At 35.7% G+C, this 18,499-nt stretch overlaps 2 protein-coding genes across 7 annotated transcripts in view; one reads left to right on the top strand and one right to left on the bottom strand.

Moving 5' to 3' along the window:
- LOC128612221 (transcriptional-regulating factor 1) lies at window positions 1-15,150 on the bottom strand. Of its 3 annotated transcripts, none has more exons than XM_053632151.1 (15): window positions 14,989-15,150; window positions 7,735-9,105; window positions 7,601-7,647; window positions 7,356-7,497; window positions 5,046-5,159; window positions 3,974-4,268; window positions 3,813-3,873; window positions 3,530-3,666; window positions 3,295-3,398; window positions 3,122-3,197; window positions 2,811-2,899; window positions 2,579-2,692; window positions 1,147-1,284; window positions 736-920; window positions 2-599 (listed from the first exon to the last, which is right to left on the bottom strand). In XM_053632151.1, exons 2-15 carry the CDS (start codon window positions 8,908-8,910, stop codon window positions 410-412), a joined length of 2,868 nt encoding a protein of 955 aa, XP_053488126.1. In that variant the 5' UTR covers window positions 8,911-9,105; window positions 14,989-15,150; the 3' UTR covers window positions 2-409. The 3 variants fall into 3 exon arrangements, with proteins under 3 accessions (XP_053488127.1, XP_053488126.1, XP_053488125.1); XM_053632150.1 differs by lacking the exon at window positions 14,989-15,150 and adding an exon at window positions 13,268-13,852; XM_053632152.1 differs by lacking the exons at window positions 1,147-1,284; window positions 14,989-15,150 and adding an exon at window positions 13,268-13,853 and having other exon boundaries at window positions 1-599.
- ptk2ba (protein tyrosine kinase 2 beta, a) overlaps window positions 15,150-18,499 on the top strand; it is an 18,469-nt gene continuing 15,119 nt past the window's right edge. For 3 of the 4 annotated variants that reach the window (XM_053632146.1, XM_053632148.1, XM_053632149.1), the window contains exon 1: window positions 15,150-15,358. The gene's annotated coding sequence lies outside the window, so the exon portion shown is untranslated. Of the gene's footprint in view, window positions 15,359-15,622; window positions 15,803-18,499 lie in introns of all 4 variants that reach the window. The other variant, XM_053632147.1, reaches the window with a different exon arrangement.

Genomic DNA, 18,499 nt, shown 5'->3' on the forward strand with positions numbered 1-18,499 from the left:
TAAAACGTAGTTGTTTTATTTGTACAGTGCTTTTGGTCACACAACACACTTTATACACTGCAAGACCTGACACAACAACAAGTCCTAGTATAATGACATTTGGCCAGTTGGGCCAGTTTTATCTATAGTGCATCTCTTTAAGTTAATAAAGATATTCTGAGGACTAAAATAACTGATCCATGGTTTACACCAACAAATGGCATCTTACTATTAATAAGCCTCATAGACATTTGTTTCATAAGATCTCTGAACAATCATATTTTGGACAGAATTTTGACACCTGACTCATTAAACATCAGTTCCACTTAGTTTGGTCCAGTTCAGCAGAGGTCACCATATTACTCTTTAAGATTCTGGCACTGTAAGAGGCACTCTGCTTGTTGCAGGGTTTCTGCAATGTATAATGGTTTTATGTCTCCATTATTGCTGCAAGAGAATGAGGAGTTAGGGGTAGTTGAAGTAGTCCAACAGTAGGGCTGGCAGGTGTCATTGTCTTGTTTTCCTGTTCAGGAAGGCTATGAAGCTGCCAAAACTGTGGATCGTCTGGTTGGCGATGAGTCTTCATGTGAGCATTGCGACTTTTCACCTTAAGAAACACTCTGTGAAAACATGGTTAAAAATGATAGACTGGTTTAATGACTGTGTCAGCCTGAAGGATATAAATAATACAGACCATGTAACTAACTAGGAAAAAAATGTTCCATGTCAATTTCACTTGTCTCAACTGTATCTTACTTTCCACATTCAGTGCAGGGGAAGATGAGATTTGAGTCAGTGTCTCCACTTGTTGAACTGTTTGAAGGTGAGCTTTTTACAGAGCCTGGTGCAAAGTGCTGAGCTGATTTGGGTCTGTTATGTTCAGCTGGAGAATTACACAGCCCACTTATATTACTTTGGTTCCATTCATTCCCATTAAACATCTGATTTGAAAAAGAAACAAAAAATACATTACATATTAATACAACACATACAGACCTAATGTAAAATGTAGAAGAGCAATTAAAAACCAACGCAACAAAATCAACAGACAGGTTTCAGTTTCTAACAGGAAATAAAACAAAGCCCCGGAAGCTTCACTGTAGAGGCAGATCAGGTCTTCGTGTGACCTTATCATTAGAATCTTGTTTACTGTAAAGATTAACTTACAGGCCCAGATCTGGGTACTTCACAAACTAATGCACCACTGACGTTGTCAGACAGTTCAGAAAATTCCAGCGCTACAGTTTTGTTCTTTGTTTCATGTGCAGGTTGTCTGGTGTTGCCTTCCTTCAAGTGACCCTTATTCTATAAGAGCAAATGGCACATTGTAATAATTATAAAGACCACAACTAGGGACTGAATAACAGTACAAGATGTAGCCCAATAGGTTCACAAGTTCTTACAATATAAAAGGAAAGTTACTGGCGCACATTTACAGCTTCAGTGCATGAAACAATTGTCCTAGTTACTTTAACAACATGTCAGTCTGTATAGGATTTCACAGTTTTTTTTGTGATTGTTGCGGGCAAAAATTCTTGATTTTGCTGCAGCTTTTTTCAAAATTTGCAATCCAACTTGCAGTTTTTTTGTGGAAAACTTGAATTGGTGAAATAGCAATTGCACAGAATTATTTTGCACGGCCTTTCACATTGATGTTTGTTGCTACATGTACTTTTAGCTGTATTCATGGTCAATGCATGTGAATCAAAGAGGGCTTTGGCTGAATGTGCATTATGACGATATCACATTATGCATCTTGGCCCAAGTATACGAAATTTTTTTTTGGCAATTTTGAAAAATTGCAGTGTTTGCTTGATTTTGATTTTTGCTTGATAGGTGCTAAGAATAAAGCACATACTTACAGTGCCGTGAAAAAGTATTTGCACCATCCTGATTTCTTCTGTTTTTGTGTATATCGCATACTAAATAGATTTAGATATTCAAATGAAATACAACATGAAACAAAGGCAACCAGAGTAAACACACAATGCAGTTTATATATATATATATATATATATATATATATATATATATATATATATATATATTGTATTTAATAAAATATTTTATATATATATATATATATATATATATATTGTATTTAATAAAATATTTTATATATATATATATATATATATATATATATATATATATATATAAATAAATATAATATTAAATATAAAACTTTTTTTATATATAGAAAAAGTTATCCAACACCTATCACCAATGTGAAAAACTAATTGCCCCCTTAAACTTAAAATCTTAAACTTAAAGGTTGTGCCACCTTTAGCAGCAATAATTGCAACCAAACGCTTCCGATAACTGGAGATCTTTCACTTTTTCTCGGACTAGGATTTACTCCTATGCTTTAGATCATTGTCTTGCTGCATAATCCAGTTGCTTCAGTAAATAAGTTTGTCACTTAAAAACTGTATTTTGTGATTACTCAGGTTGCCTAGCTTAAATTTTGGTTTAATTTCTGAAACAATTTAGTATGAGATATACACAAAAACAGAAGAAATCAGGAGAAGGAATACTTTTTTCACAACACTACAGAAACATGGTGAGTGTAAAAAGAGAGAAGATGTTGCTATCTCACCGTTTTCACTTGGCCTGGTGTTATTGGACCTGTGCTAAATCTCCTGCCCAGTCGAAGCTTCTCCTTCCATGTGTAGTAATACTCGACACACTGAGGTACTGACTTTGTCTTCACCTACCATTAAAGCACATCTCTTTACATCACTACACTAATTACAACAGAGTCTGCACAATGAAAGAATGCATGGCTAAATATTTTGTAGACTGTATTGTTTTTATCACAGAGTATTTACCATTTTCTGAATTAGGTAAAAATCTTTGTTGTGAATTAATAGGGCCTTGTTTAGTTGTCTCTTTTCTTGCAGAGTCCATTTATCTGATCCTAGATTATAGCATGAGGATCAAAAAGGGAATGACCATGATTAACCATTACCAAAACAAATATGTACAATGTTACTATGGATCTTATGAAATTATAATCGTTTATTAACATTATATACTTAGTAATGTTTATAGAATACTATGAGGAGACGATTATTGACTACTACAAATTAACTACAGTACAAGTCCACATATTTCAGAAGACACAAATGCAGTCAAATACCAGCATAATGGTAATTTGTGTGACGGCTGGATACATGATTCAGTGCTGTCAGTGAGAGTAGTTTCTCCAGGGTTGTCTGAAAAATGATTTAAAAACCACATGCAAAATAGCAACATTTAATAAAGCTAGTCCTGAAAATAGTGCTTATATTTAAGTTAATCAGACATTCTCACCATGATATCACCACTACACTCAAAAAGACAATGAAGAGTGTATTCTGTGTTCATCCCTCCTCCTGGAAGCACACTGGAACATGCCATCTTCAGAAGATCATCCACTTGGATCAGGCAGAAGTGCAAATTGGCCATCAGAAAATCTTACAGTTTATTTTGTAAAAGCAGCATTCCTACATTAATTAATTGCTCAGTGGAAAATTCTTTACATTTACAGTGTCTTAATTGAGCTTACCTCTCTGCTGCTTCTCAGGGGTATCCAAATAACAGGGTGTCCACAGCAGGTTTGCCTTATGGATGTCCTTTGTCAATTTAGAGCGACTCTGAATATCTGGAATGTCTGCTTGAAAATCGCAACCAATATTGATCCGGCTGCAAAATATATTTTTAAAAAACTAGTTTTAACTTATGCTGCCATCTAGCAGTAATAGATCAATTGTTATTATTATTATTATTATTATTATTATTATTATTATTATTATTATTATTATTATTATTAATTTGTTGTTTCTACTTACGGTTTAATGCTACTTGATTTATCCCCTGGATCTAATGTTGCATTGCAGTCATATTTTTCACCTGTGACACATTAAAAGCATTAAAGACACATGTTATCTTCCTTTTGTGTTTGTGTGTATGTGTGTGTCTCAATGACATAAATATCTAAGTGGACACTTACTGTCCTTGCACAAGTGAACTCGTGGAACATTCTGTGCTTCAGTGCATGGGTGCCCTGCATTAACACTACTGAAAAGGCCAGAGCCAGGACGTATAGGGCTGAGCATCGGTGGAGGAGTGTATGGAACGTCATCTCCACAGCTGCCTGGTGAACGCAGCTGGCTCTGGAAAAGCACCGGCCCTCTGGACTCGAGACCAGCGTCACATGGTGAAATTACAAGTGGCACCAGGCAGTGGCGATACCGCTTTTTCTCTTGCTTTGCTGCACATTCTCCAACTCCTACTGAACTCTTTACCTAGAATGTTTGAATTTGTAAAATTTCTTTAATTAGCAATATTTCTGTACCTTTAAGGGTAATGGAGATATTTTTTTTAGATCACTCTGCTGACCCATACACTGAGATTAGGCTTCATTCATCAAGCTGGATATGAACTAATTTATGTGTAAATCATTCATAGGAGTTTACCAAAAAAAATTGGTATTAAGGAGATAATAACTAATATACACATTGATTGATCATCTTCAAATCTTATCATTTGCAATGAGCTATGGTCTGAGCTGAGGTAGTGCACATCGCATAATTGATATTATTCAAAGCACATGATGCAGTTATGAGGCAATGGATATATAGAGACCGGTATAATTTATAAATGGATGGATGATACCGAATTCATCTCTGTCATTTCTCTTCATATTTTGGCCTTTTCTGGTGGTGACTCAGTTGGATATACTGAGTCAAAATGCTTTTTTGGCTGTTTAGTGGCCATTTTGCACTTTTTGCTCTGTGAACTTGGCCCTTTTATGTAGTTTTATAGGCGTCACCAACCACAAATCAGCTGTGACCTGTAAGCGCCCGGTAATTTACAGGTGATTGCCTTTTATCAACATACACACACAAATATGAAGAAAATCAGCATTTATGAAACTTTGTAAATCCGGCTTAATTTTTTAGTTCAATTTGACTTATGCAAACATTTACACACAACTATAATCAAAGATTGATAACTGAGGCCCATTTTTTGAAAAATTGATGAATGATTTTTATAGGGAAATTGGGAGCAATTAAACTCACACGTGAAGTGAGAACCTTTTGTCGCTGTGGACGACTCTCATCTGAGTCATCCAAATCAGTATGTCTCAGGTAGTTATGAAAGTTATTTGGAAGCCTGGAGGGAACTGAGTAATCCTTTACAGGAACAGAGACAGGGAACACCATGGGATCAATTGGAATTACTTCTTTAGATAGCTGAATTTGTTCATCAGTCTGTAAGGAAACCTAAGAAAAAGAAATTTACAATAAGAACTAAATATGATTAAGTCTTACTTAATTATATTAACTTGAATTATATAAATTATATTCTCTTAAAAACATTTTATACTGAACCATTTATGAAAATATTTGGTTTATCCTGGGACGACAACAGTGCTCAGAATGCTTCACATAATACTATAGTTTTGAATGTTGTAATAGACCTAGGGCCAGTAGCATAGGTATGATGACCATGGTACAATGAGGAATTGCAGCCATTACATTTTAGTGATGCTGTGGGAAAAGTTGAGGAGTCAACTGCACATTTCTGATGTGTTAAACTTCACAATATGCATGCTGTTTGTTTTAATTGATATACCAAAGTTAACGAAAAAAAGCTAAGTCTTGTAATTCTTGTGGTTTTCGGCATCTATGGCTGTTGCTGATGGACTGTAAGAAAAGATCTGTGGTTTGTCATCTGCCATGTCTAGTTGCTTCTTTCTGTGAAAGTAGGCAGTTCTTGGCCATGTTTATTGATGAAATGTACCAGACTCTTAAGAACTGCTTTAAAAGATACAGTCAGGTCCAAAAGTATTTGGACAGTGATGCAGTTTTGGTCATTTTGCCTCTGTATACCACCACAATGGATTTAAAGTGAAGCAATCAAGATGTGAATTAACTGAAGACTTTCAGATTTAATTCAAGGGGTTGAACAAAAACATTGCATTAACTGATTTCACAGGCTCAAAAGTAATTTGACAATTGACTGCTAAGCAGTTTAATGGCCAGTAGTGGTCAGTTTCACCGTTATTTCATGACAAATTAAAGAGATAAAAGGTCTGGAGTTGATTCCAAGTGTTGAATTTGCATTTGGTAGCGGTTCATGGGAACTCTCAATATGCGGTCTAAAGAGGCGTCGATGCAAGTGAAGGAGGCCATCATTAGGCTGTAAAAACAAAACAGACCTATCAGAGAGATAGCAGAAGCTTTAGTTAAATCAACAATTTGGTACATTCTTAAAAAGAAGGAATGCACTGGTGAGCTCAGGCCTGGAAGACCATGGAAGACAACTAATATGGATTACAAGAATTCTTTTTTCATGTTGAAGAAAAACCCCTTCACAACAGATAACCAAGTCAAGAACACTCTGCAGGAGGTAGGTGTATTATCGTCAAGTCTACAATCAAGAGACGCCATAATGAATGTAAATACAGAAGGTTTACCTCAAGATGCAAACAACTCATAACACTTAAGAACAGAAAGGCCAGATTAGACTTTACTAAAAAAAATAAAAACCTCTAAAAAAGCCTGCCTAGTTCTGATACAAGGTTAACTTATACCAGAATGATGGGAAGAGAAGAGTATGGAGAAGGAAAGGAAGGGCTCCTGTTCCAAAGCATACCACATAATATGTCAAACATGGTGGAGGAACTGTGTCACTGGTGTTTATTGATGATGTGACTGCTGATAGAAGTAGCGGGATGAATTCTGAAGTGTACAGAACTATACTTTCTGTTCAGATTCAGTCAAATGCTGCAAAACTAAAAGGACAGAGCTTCACAGTACAGATGAATAATGACCCAAAAAGTACTGCAAAAGTAACTTAAGGGCTTCTTAAGGCAAGGAATTGAATGTTCTTAAATGGCTGAGTCAGTCACCTGACCTCAACCCAACTGAGCATGGTTTTCACTAACTGAAGACGGAAAGTCCCACAAACAAGCAGAAACTGAAGGCAGCTGTCATAAAGGCCTAGCAAAGAATCTCAAGGGAGGAAACACAGAATTTAGTGATGTCCATGGGATCCAGACTTCAGGCAGTCATTGACTGCATCAAAGTATTAAAAACAATACTATTATTTATAATTGTTAGTTTGTCCAGTTACTTTTGAGCCTGTGAAAATGGAGGGACTATATAAAAATGGCTGTAATTCCTAAAACGTTAATGTAATATTTCTGTTGAACTCTTGAATTAAAGTTTAAAGTCTACACTTTAATCACATCTTGATTGCTTCATTTCAAATCCATTGTGGTGGTGTACAGAGGCATAATTAGCAAAATTGTGATACTGTCCAAATATTTATGGACCTGACTGTATGTCTTGATTATAATAGTAATCCAGTGTAAATGGTCTTACAGTTTTGAGTGTTGTGGGATGTGTCCTGAATCCGCCATGGGAACGCATGTGGCCATTAAGAGCTGGCAAGCTCTTAAACTCACGGAGGCATAAAATGCATTTCAGCTTTGTTTTTGCCCCTTCAGGTCTCAGTGCTTCAGTCCTAACAAAAATACACCCAAAATAAGCTAAAATCAAGGCATGAAAACTTAAAATCCATTGCGAAATTATTTCATAATAAATTCCTAATAATGTGTATGTCCAACCTGTAGTAGGATAAAAGTTGGTCCTCTTGGCCATCTGATGAGCGCGTCTTATGGAAAGAAAGGCAGACACTGGTAAAAATTTGCCTCAATTTAATCATAACAGAACCATAGAGCTATTTTTTTTCATGCACTACCTGTCCACAAGGTGGTCTGTAAGAGTTAAGGTGATGAAATACTCCTCCTCTCAGAGCTGGTGACGGAGCAGTCTGATTGGCCCCTGACCCCACACTTTGATAATGGGAACTATAGAAATCCTCCTGTTTGTGGTGGTAGTTTAAATCCATATAAACCTCCTCCTTTAGATTGGAATATCCTGGCATGTCTACTGATCCCAAGTGATCTTCAAAAGAAGGATTTTGCTTAAAAGGGAATGAGTGTGATAGCTCATTAGTTTGCTGCTGCTGGTAGAGATTACTCTGGTGGGAAAGTGAGAGAAAATTTTGTGACCCCTGGAAATGGGAAGTTTGTAGACCAGCCTGGAAAACTGTTTGCTCAGATGTTTTATAGTCCTCAGTGTAGCTATCGGTTGGTGATCCAATGGACTCATGGCCCTCCTGAACATCTAGTGGTATTTGCTGCTTTTGCTGGGCTAATGAATAAGAAGTAAGCTGCTGCTGATGGATTTGATTTCCATGCGGCTGGAGAACATACTGGCTCTGCGACTTATAGAAGGGTACCTTGTATAACGGCACTGGATTGTTCTCTCTCAGCTGTGGTTTGTGATGTTGATATCCATAATATTGCTGGTGGCTTTGGTAGGGATTATGAGCCATATTTTGGCTGTCTATTGGATGATGCATTAGCTGATTATGGCACTGCTGTGAATTACTCTGCATGGTTACAGGACTAAAGGGCTCACTATCTGACGCAGCTGAAGGTGTTCCTCTCTGGGGTGACAGCAAAATCTCTGACACTTGATTGTCTTCTGAATTCTTTTCCCCTACACTGTTACCAAAAACAGTATTTGGGTTTTTTCCAGGAAAGGCCTTGGAAAATGAATCCAGTCCGTGTAAAGCTTCAGCAACATTAAAGGGGTAGACAAAATAGGAATTCATAGTCTCATTTAACATGGAAGATGCTGACTTCTCAAGCTGATTATGTTCCCAAGAACCTTCATCTTGTGATATTTCAAGTAGTGGAGAAAGCTCATTTTGTGGAGTGGTAGGGGATGGCATATACTTTTGGTTAACATGTGGAGACACTGGTGATGGTTGTAATGATGTACTATGTATACCATAACCAGATCTTGTAAGAGTTAAGCTGTTACTGCCATTAGTTAGGTCATTAATCTCATATAGGTTCTCTGTCATATTGGAAATAGAGATCAGTCAATGATTCTAACCTTTAATGTTCTTCGTTTTCTGGCCTTATAGAGCTAATTTAGCCAGACTATTTAATTGCACTGATTTTAACTGTATTTACTCAAGATGAAAAACAAATATTTCCATGATCATTTTCCAGGTATGTGTTGCATAAAAGCTGAATGTAGAAGAGCGGGTCATTCCCTATGGAAAGAAAAAAAACAAACAAACATTTCTGGGATGATATAAGAGGTTAATGTCAGTAAGAAATATTATACAATTATAGGAGAAATATTAGCGAAACTTCACACTTTACATGAATGAACTTTATGCAAGCCCAAATCAAAACTCACATCCCTCAGGTGCAAAGTCCGAGTCAAATCGCAAGTCTTTAGACATGAACTTTGGTTAAGACTCAAATCCTTATCAGGAAGCATTTAATTTTACATATGTAAAACACTGCTATGTTATCGCTAGGACAATTGAAACACAATTTGTACAAGGTACAGCCTCACCTCATAAAATTACATTAAACTTTAAACATTATATGTAACAAACGTAGAAAAATTATTCTACCCTCTCTGTTCAGGACATGTTTATTTAACATTTATGGAAGGAGTCTTGGGTGTCAATGCTTTATAATGGCCAGTAAGGTTTCTGCCATGGGAGAACCTTCAAGATAAAGAACTTTGAACTTTTTGGTTTCTTGAAGTGGCAAAGCTTACATCAACAGAGAGGATAATGGAGAGGCTGGCAAGGGAACTTTTCATAGCTGCCATTATAACCCCTGTCTTATACACTCTTCATTGCCTTCAATTAAAATATTGCATTGATTATAAAATACCACTAATGACCAATAAAGCACTGGATGGTCTCACATCACAGTACCTGAGTGAACTTTTGATCTTTTATAATCAACACACCTGCTTTGATCAAAAGGTGAAGGTCCTTTGTTGGTATCTAGAATAATGAAATCTACACAAAGCCCCACAGTTGTGGAACAGCCTTCCAATAAATGTTTGGGACTCACACACAATCTCAATCTTTAAGTCTAGGCTAAAAAGTATTTGTTTTTTTCCAGGGTCAACTTTCCAGAGTATTTACTCTAGGTCAAGTCATGTCTAGAAGCATTCATGCACAAATCTGAGTCCCTAATTCGAACACCATCTCTGCCCAAATAGTTTTACCAAAATGTTTTAAAATACAGCAAACCCAAACTTGTATGAGAGCTTGCAAGATAACCAAGCAAAACTAGGTACATGAGAGGCAAACAATCTCTCAGGATGGTTGTATGACCCAATGGCCATCACAGTCAGTTACTCTGCCACCTAATAAAATGCTTATACATTAATAACGAGAAAATGGTATCTATCATGAATGCAGGTATGCTATCATGAATGCTCATCTAAAAAAACTGAAACATTGTAGTCTTTTCAGTCTTTCCAAAAATATATAAGAAATTATAATCTTACAATACAGATCAATCTGATTTGTCCACAAGTAAAAAAAGAACGGTGTGTGTTCTGTATGTTGGTCTTTTTAGTGCCTTCATTTAAGTCACACCATGACTCAGTCCGAGACTTCCTCTCTCACCCACACTCAAGAATATGTATGTAATTTATACATGTACTATTCTATTACTTCCTGTCATGTGCATTAGTTTGAATAGTTAAATGACAATTTGAGGTTTATCTACTTATGATATGTACAGTACTGTGCAAAAGTCTTACCTTAATTTTACCTTGATTTTTTAAAATACAAATTTTGTTATAGATGTTTATTTATTGACTTTATTGCATTAATGGAAATCATTTATGGCATTATTGAGTCAGTACAAAAACATTTTAGATGTCCAAAAATGACTTTTCCAACCTAAATGTTACAGAACAGTGTTTGTTTGTCAGTACAGAAAGCAACATATTGCATAATACACCACGTTTTAGCCAAAAAACATAATGAAGGCTGTTCAGTCTGCTTAAGAATGCCGGGAGATTCTCGAAGATGCATAAAGTGTACCTGAGACTTCTGGTGCATTTTGTAAAGCAAAAAGTCGTCACACCAAAAAATATTGACTTTTATGTAGACACAATTAATTTAATTATTGTTGAAGGCATCTTTGCTTTACAGCATTTCTTGAAGTGTCTAATACTTTTGCAGAGTACTGTAGATTTAAAAAATTATATTTATACATACATGCCTGTAAGCAAAAAAAGAGGGCAAGTGTGTGTGTACATGTTACCTTGTGCCATTAATACAGAGATCACCAATAAACCTTTGAAATCCTGGCTGCACAAATCAACATTTTCTTTAAAAAAAATAATTCTTATACAAATTGAGTTTTTAAAATAATAATATTTACAAATATATGTGGCTAATTTATTGATGCCACTAAAGAGGATTTTAAAGTATTGCTTAGTCATTTACTATTGGTCTAACATATTTAGTGTTTCCAAACTTTTGTATGCACTTCATTACGAACTACCATAACCAGAACTACAACAATTTCCCAGGATACTGTATAGTCACATTAGCAGTCTTTGTACTCAAAGTAATATGGCATAATTTAGATAAAGGAGAAAAATGGGAAAATTTATTTTAAAGTATTGTAAATAGTTGTGTTGCTGAGCCGATCTGCGAATCAGATCAAACGTCAGTGTCAGATGGCTCGAGTGGCTTTGCGGTTTTGAGAGTTTCCATCCTTAGTTCACTCTGCTGTGTGACTAAGAGAATAGTGAATGTCAAAGACTTCAGCCACTTAGTGGAACAACTATAAGACCTTTCCATTTTACCTTGATTGCATATATGATACATAAAAGGCATATATTATATGATTAACAAGAAAGCATGACAGATATATATTTTGATACAGTCTGTAATCTTTTTGCATCCCTCTCCAAATCTATACTGACACATTCACTTCCTTAATCCAAAAATATCTAATCACTTGACTAACTTGCCAGTCACTAGTAGCTCATTTGTTGTCATTCGGTCAAAATTATGTTCAGTATGAAGTTGCTGTGTTCCATGCAATCAATTTTACATACATTTATGCTACATACAAGTAATTGATATTGATAACTGTTATAATAAAGTAAGTTATCAACAATGAGTTATTTATATGTGTTAACTGGCTATTTATTTTATAAGTTATACCTAATACAATGGTCTACTCTTGTCTACTTTTGCTTACCTATGACTGTTATTAATTACTATGTAGTTACTACAATTCATAAATGCCTTGTATTAAAATATACTAAATATACAGGATATACAGAATCAAGCGGTTGGGCCACTACAAGCTTCCACAATGGCTTTAATGCACATTAGCATTGATTCTCCAAGTTTATATATACTGAAGAGTTTCTTTTAAAAGATATTCCCTGAATTGGTGTTTTGATGATGGTGGTGGAGAGGGCTATCCGCCACATCGGTTTCCCATAGGTGCATTGGGATCTGGTGAATGTGAAGACTATAGCGTATGATTTACATCATTTGCATACTCATCAAACCATTCAGTGCGCCCCCATACCCTGTGAATGGGGACACCACCTGTGTCCAAGAGACTATTCCCATCAGGATAGAAACATTTCATTACAGCATAAAGGTGAGAGAAGAACTTTGTACTGATTTGTAGTGACCCTTCACTTGAAGGGGACAAGTTGATTCAAATAAATGCAGGACTACACTCAAACAAATGCCTCGTAGAATCCTAGAACATAACATAGCCACCAGTTTGTCTGTAAATTTATCATAGACATATCATGTTTAATAAAATAAAACTTATATATATATATATATATATATATATATATATATATATATATATATATATATATATATATATATATGAAATTCATAGCAGCAGGTTTAAATGCTGAAGCACAAGCTGTTCTGTTGATTTATGGCAACCCAGCACCTTACTGAGACACTTTATGTTACTGTTCCTTTAATTTGTCACCCTTCTGTACGTTGAATATAATAACACACGCACACACACGCGCACACACACACACACACACACACACACACACAAACATGTGCATGCAAATTTACTTAACAGTATATTTTGGTCAAGCTCGTTTAATTAATACCAGTATATAGCTACACACACCTCAGCTCATAGTAGTTTAAAATAGTTTAAAAATTTTTGTAGCTCTTACAAATTAAACGGCTTCAATTACATATATTACAGTGACTAAACACTATAACCAAAAAATAAGCATGCCCACTATATGCATATTACTCCATAATATTAATACCTAAATTGCAATGGTAATGGCTAATCAGAAACATGTGTTAAATAATCACCATTTGTAAATGACTGTCTGAAGTGTACCACAGCAAAATGATCACTGACAAGTCTTACCTCTGCTCTCTGCTTTCAATAAGTTTGGTCCATTTTGTAAGCCAAGTCAGTAAAGGCAGAGACAAACACATCCAGCGCCGTCTACACACACATCATCTTAAAAAAGCGACCACTAAAAATTGATGTCGAGATGTTGGCCAAACAGAGGAAGTCAACATATGTACTGCTGAGTAAGGAATTCTATGTATCTCCTATAGTTCGTTCTATTTCTGACAGCTTAGGGGGGTGGTGGTGGTGGTGGGGGGGGGTGGTTAAGGAAGTTCAGGAAATGCAGTCTTTTTCTTTCTATGCTCTGAGGCTTCCTGAGCATAACCACAAACTATTTTCTCAACCTAAGTGTTGTGCTGTTCATTGCAAAACCCGCCTGTAGACCAGAATTACGACAGTTGTGGACAAACTTCTGTTAATGTGCTTCAATTAAACTATACAAAAATCTGCATAATAAAAATATGCTTGTTAAGATTCCCTTGGTTGAAATGGGGGGAATAACTGATGTGTAAGACATAAACTTAAACAACAGCCTATATTAATTTCATCACATTCTGCATTTCAGTCATGTAATTGAGCATTTTTGAAAAAATAAACATATATATATATATTAATATAGATAAATCATCATGAAGCAAAGCAAATATAAATCATGTAGCTTTTACAGAATTAGTAATAGTAAGAGTAAGATCAAGAGGCCTTCATTCTTAAATTTTTTGTGACTGAACATGCTATTCATGAGGTAATAATGAACTTCTTACTCATTCCTCACATAATACCTCATGTGGTTTAGTAATTTAGTGAGTATGTATTGCTGAAGCAACACACATTATGGTACTTGCACCTGATGAACACAGCATATAATTGTACTATGTTCAATGATACTTTGTACTATGCTCAGTGATAGTGTATTATTTGTAAAGTTAATTTAAACCACACTGAATGAAAGGAAAAGGCTGTGCTTGAGATGGTCTTTCTTAAGACTGCAGAGAATTTAGGGTTGTAATACTATGCTTCTTCAACTTCAGACTTAAAACTTACTTTCAGTGGTGAATTGCATATAATGGTACTTGTAAATACTTAGTGAAAGACTCAACTGTCAATTCATCTAAGGAAAAAAAAATTACAGATACTTTCAATAAATAACAGGTACATAATGACCATGAGTAGCCTCCGGAAAGGTTTGTACATTTTTTCCAAAAAAAAAAATCATTTTCATAAGTATTCCTGTGTAACAGACTTTTCTCAAATTGTTACCTTTTATCTTTTTTGCTCAGGGAGTGGTTTTGGTCACCCAAATATTCACAAACTGTTATGAAATAAGTCAATATTGTTTGCACCACATCATTACTCCACATGGTGGCATTGTAGCCCTTTTGTACAAAAACGTTTGCAATAAAAGCCAAGTTAGAACTCTATCCAAGCACCAAAGAGGATTATTGCACTTTTAATTAACAATATAAGTGTATACCAGTGATAAATCTAAATCTTGTTTATCAGGCTATTGGTTCTTCAATGTTCAGCTGAGTTGGTTTGTTGTTAGGAAGTTACCTGTCTGTAGTTTGAGACATTAACATCTCTCTGACATTACCCATTTGTTCCAAAGCCACACACTTTGATTCACTGCCAGAGGAACCAAGGTGAAAGCCCAGTAACTCAGCATAAAAGGGATTAAAGGAGACCCATAGATTGGTAGCCTGATTAAACTCTTAATCACAACGAATAATACATACCATAAGGCAAGTACAGACGGCATCTCTAACTACGAACGCACAATGAAGTAAATAGCAGCTGCAAGGCAGAAACTGCACTTAAATAAGGAAGTTTATAAAGAAACCGGGGTGTGGCTTCTATCTGCGTCCACAGCCGCAAACTGTCGCAATAAATAGTATGCTGTTATAATAGTATGGTGGCGTACTGTTCTTTCATCCTGTTTAGCACCGTAGCATGTGTCTGAGGGTACGTACTATTCTGCTACAGTCTTTAGTAGACTAAAGGCACCAACCTGCTGTTTGGGTAGAGTTACACAGCCAAATTTAAAAAACAAACAAACAAAAAAACAAGAACACGGAGAAGAAATGTCTTCGATTCAGCTTTGAACAGGTCAGTCAGATGTACGTTTGTTTTTTTGTTTTGTTTTGTTGTGAATTGGCTTTACCGTTAAATTGTTTAGATAAGGCACAACCTGTCTCACTACTCGTAAACACACAGGAAGTTATGAGGATTTCATGTCCTCTTCATGTAACTGTACTCATTATCTCCTTTGGTTTTCACAACGGTCTCACGGGTAATATTTTTTAGTTAAAACATTTTTTTACATTTATTTTTTACGGGAAGTGAAAAAAAGTAACAAAATATTTGTTGTAGAAACAAAATGATGCGTTTGAAGATCGTTGAGCAGACTGACGCACGTGACCTGCGTGTCATTAGGTGCCTGTAAAGATGTAGTCCATAAAATTCAACCCAAATCTTTTTCTGAACGAACAGAGGGATTTCTGCGCCCTACTTCTGCTCTCCAGGAGTTTTTATCTACAAATATTACTAAAGGTACTCAACTGCTGTAATTAAAGTATCCTGTTTCAATCTTACATTTCGTTTTGTTTCGCCACTTATCACTTTAATAAAACAAAACAAAACGATAAACCATTACATACTATATTGGTGTGATTTAGATTACCTTACACATACTTTGTGTGTACTTTAAGTAGGTATTGGACCAGCACACCATTTTCCATTTGTAATTAAGATACTTGAAATTGTGTTTGGGTTACTGTGTATTTAAGCTATGCCTTTCAGTTGGAAAGGAAGTGCTCTTTGTCAGCTTGTTTAGGTTTGAGTTTGAAATGAGCGTAAGTGTAAATGTAAGCTAGATTTGTCGTGAAGCTAAAATAATTATACTAGTTAAGCCCAATAAGGCCTCTAAAGCAAGGATGGACAGTTTGTGGTTCAGGAGAAAATAAAAATACTTTTGGGGCCCACCTAATTTCCCTTTTTAGTAAGTAGGCTACTATTATAAGTACCGTTATGTCTGACATTGTGTACTTCTCCGATTTAATCCCATAAATAAATACACAAACACATTTGAATATATGAGTGACTGATATGCAAATTAACAATTGCTGAAGTCTTTAAACTGGAAAAATGCTGATGGGTTTACTCCATGTTCCATGCACATTTTAACTCAAGAAAAACCTGAGAGGCTCGGTCAAAACCTGAAACGTAGCGAAATCCTAAATACTTACAGACAATCCATTTCACACATTTCTGTGAATTTTCACTATTATGCATTTCCAAAGCCAATATACAGTACGCGTATTCATATTTATACATATAAGAAATGCATTTTGTCAGCAAATACATTTTCTCTATTATGTGCTTATTACGTCTGTTTAAAGAACAGAAGTAGTACAAGATCATGTGCTGTTTAGATGATGTGCTTACACTACAAAATAAACCATGAATATGATATTTTTAGTGTGCTTAGCTAATAACTGTGTATATAACTGTGTATACAACTGTATATACAACAAGAGGCAACCAAGCTACATGTATCAGATGTCAAAGGCCACATTAACAAGGGACTTTAAGGTACTGGAAGTGGCACCACTTAGGTGCTCACTCTATATGCCTTGTATATACCGTATCAGTCTTAATTCTCAGTACGCTGGAATTGGACCTAATTAAACCAGCTGGCAGGATCAGGATCTGGGTTGCAACCTCTGTTCAGTTTCCATACAAGAGGAAAACACCGTAACTTAACAGAGAAATCTTAACAGATAAATTTTGACCTCACACATCCGTGTATGAATCCACAGTCCAACATGTCAGTCCATCCATCATGGGGTTCTGGCAAGCCTGGCTCGCAGTGAGTTCCCAGACTAGAAATGCTTAATGCTTAATAACATTACTGTTTGCTACAAACAGTAACAAGATAACACACAGGAGTTCTGCACACAGCAGGGTGTTTTCAGCTGCTTGCACCTATAACCGCATTTTAACTGGAGAGTCTTTAATCAAAGATTTGCTGTTTTTTTTGTTTGTTTGTTTAGATTTTGCTATATTTTGCAACTTTTTTCTGACAGGCAGTGCAACAGGTCTGTAGTAAGTGAAGTGAACAGGAAACCAGCTCTGCATTTCTGAAGTAGAGAGAGAGATAGAGAGATTTTTGTCAAAATGGTTCTCTTTGCTTGGCTTGTTTTGTCTAGTTGCAGGAAAAAAAATATATAGAAAAACAAAGCAATAACTCCTCTTCACCAGATACCTAATGACTTTTCTTACCGAAAACGTGGTCCCATGTGAAAAAAACTGTTTCACTTCCTAATGTCCTTGCCATATGCTTTTGAAAAGAAATATACATTGACAGGAAATAAGTATTCAGACACATTTTTTGGTATTTAATATACTTCTAGCTCAAAAATCCACTTCAAATTCACACAGATAATATCATAAGAATAAACAAATATATGTTAACAAAAAACAAACAATAAAACATATTCAGACACTATATTAAAAATATATGTAAGGGTTACATAAAAATAAATCCATTTCTAGATGCTGCAAAAAATTGCAAATTGTACCTGGTGTCATTATAAAGGATGCTGCCACTGTTTAGGAAGATTTCATGCACAAATAACAATTGCGGCGAAAGTGCTTCCGAAAGTTCTCAGGGACAACATAATTAAACAACACTCAAATGAAAAAAGCTACAGAGCCACAGCAAAGAGCAAATGCATTAAACATTTCGTTAGCTCAATTGGTTCGATAATATGCTGGTGGAAACTAATCATTAAGCAGTCACACGAAAAGAGTTGCTGGATGAGCTGAAAGCAGCAGGAAGAACTGATACGCAAGGAACAATAAGCAATGCACTGCAATGCAATCATCTTGGTTCCTACACCCCATGCAAAACTCCTATTTAAAAAGAAGCAGAGAGATACACGTCTAAAAAAAAATTGACAAATCAAAACTCTTTTGGAACAATGTACTCTGGTCAGACAAAACAAAAACAGAACAATTTAGTGTTAATTCCTCTCACCATGTTTGATGAAAGAAGGGTTGTGTGTACAATCCCACGAACACCAAATTCAGAGTGAAGTCATGATATGGGGCTGCAAATGGTAATGGCATTTACATGTCATCGAAGGAAGCAAAAACAGAGCGATGTACTGGGACATATTAGAGAACTTAATCAGCCAAGAAACTGAATCTGGGGAGAATATGGATGTTTCAACAAGACAGTGACCC

The sequence above is a fragment of the Ictalurus furcatus genome, chromosome 9 (assembly GCF_023375685.1).
Source record: "Ictalurus furcatus strain D&B chromosome 9, Billie_1.0, whole genome shotgun sequence".
In the NCBI taxonomy this organism is placed as follows: domain Eukaryota; kingdom Metazoa; phylum Chordata; class Actinopteri; order Siluriformes; family Ictaluridae; genus Ictalurus; species Ictalurus furcatus.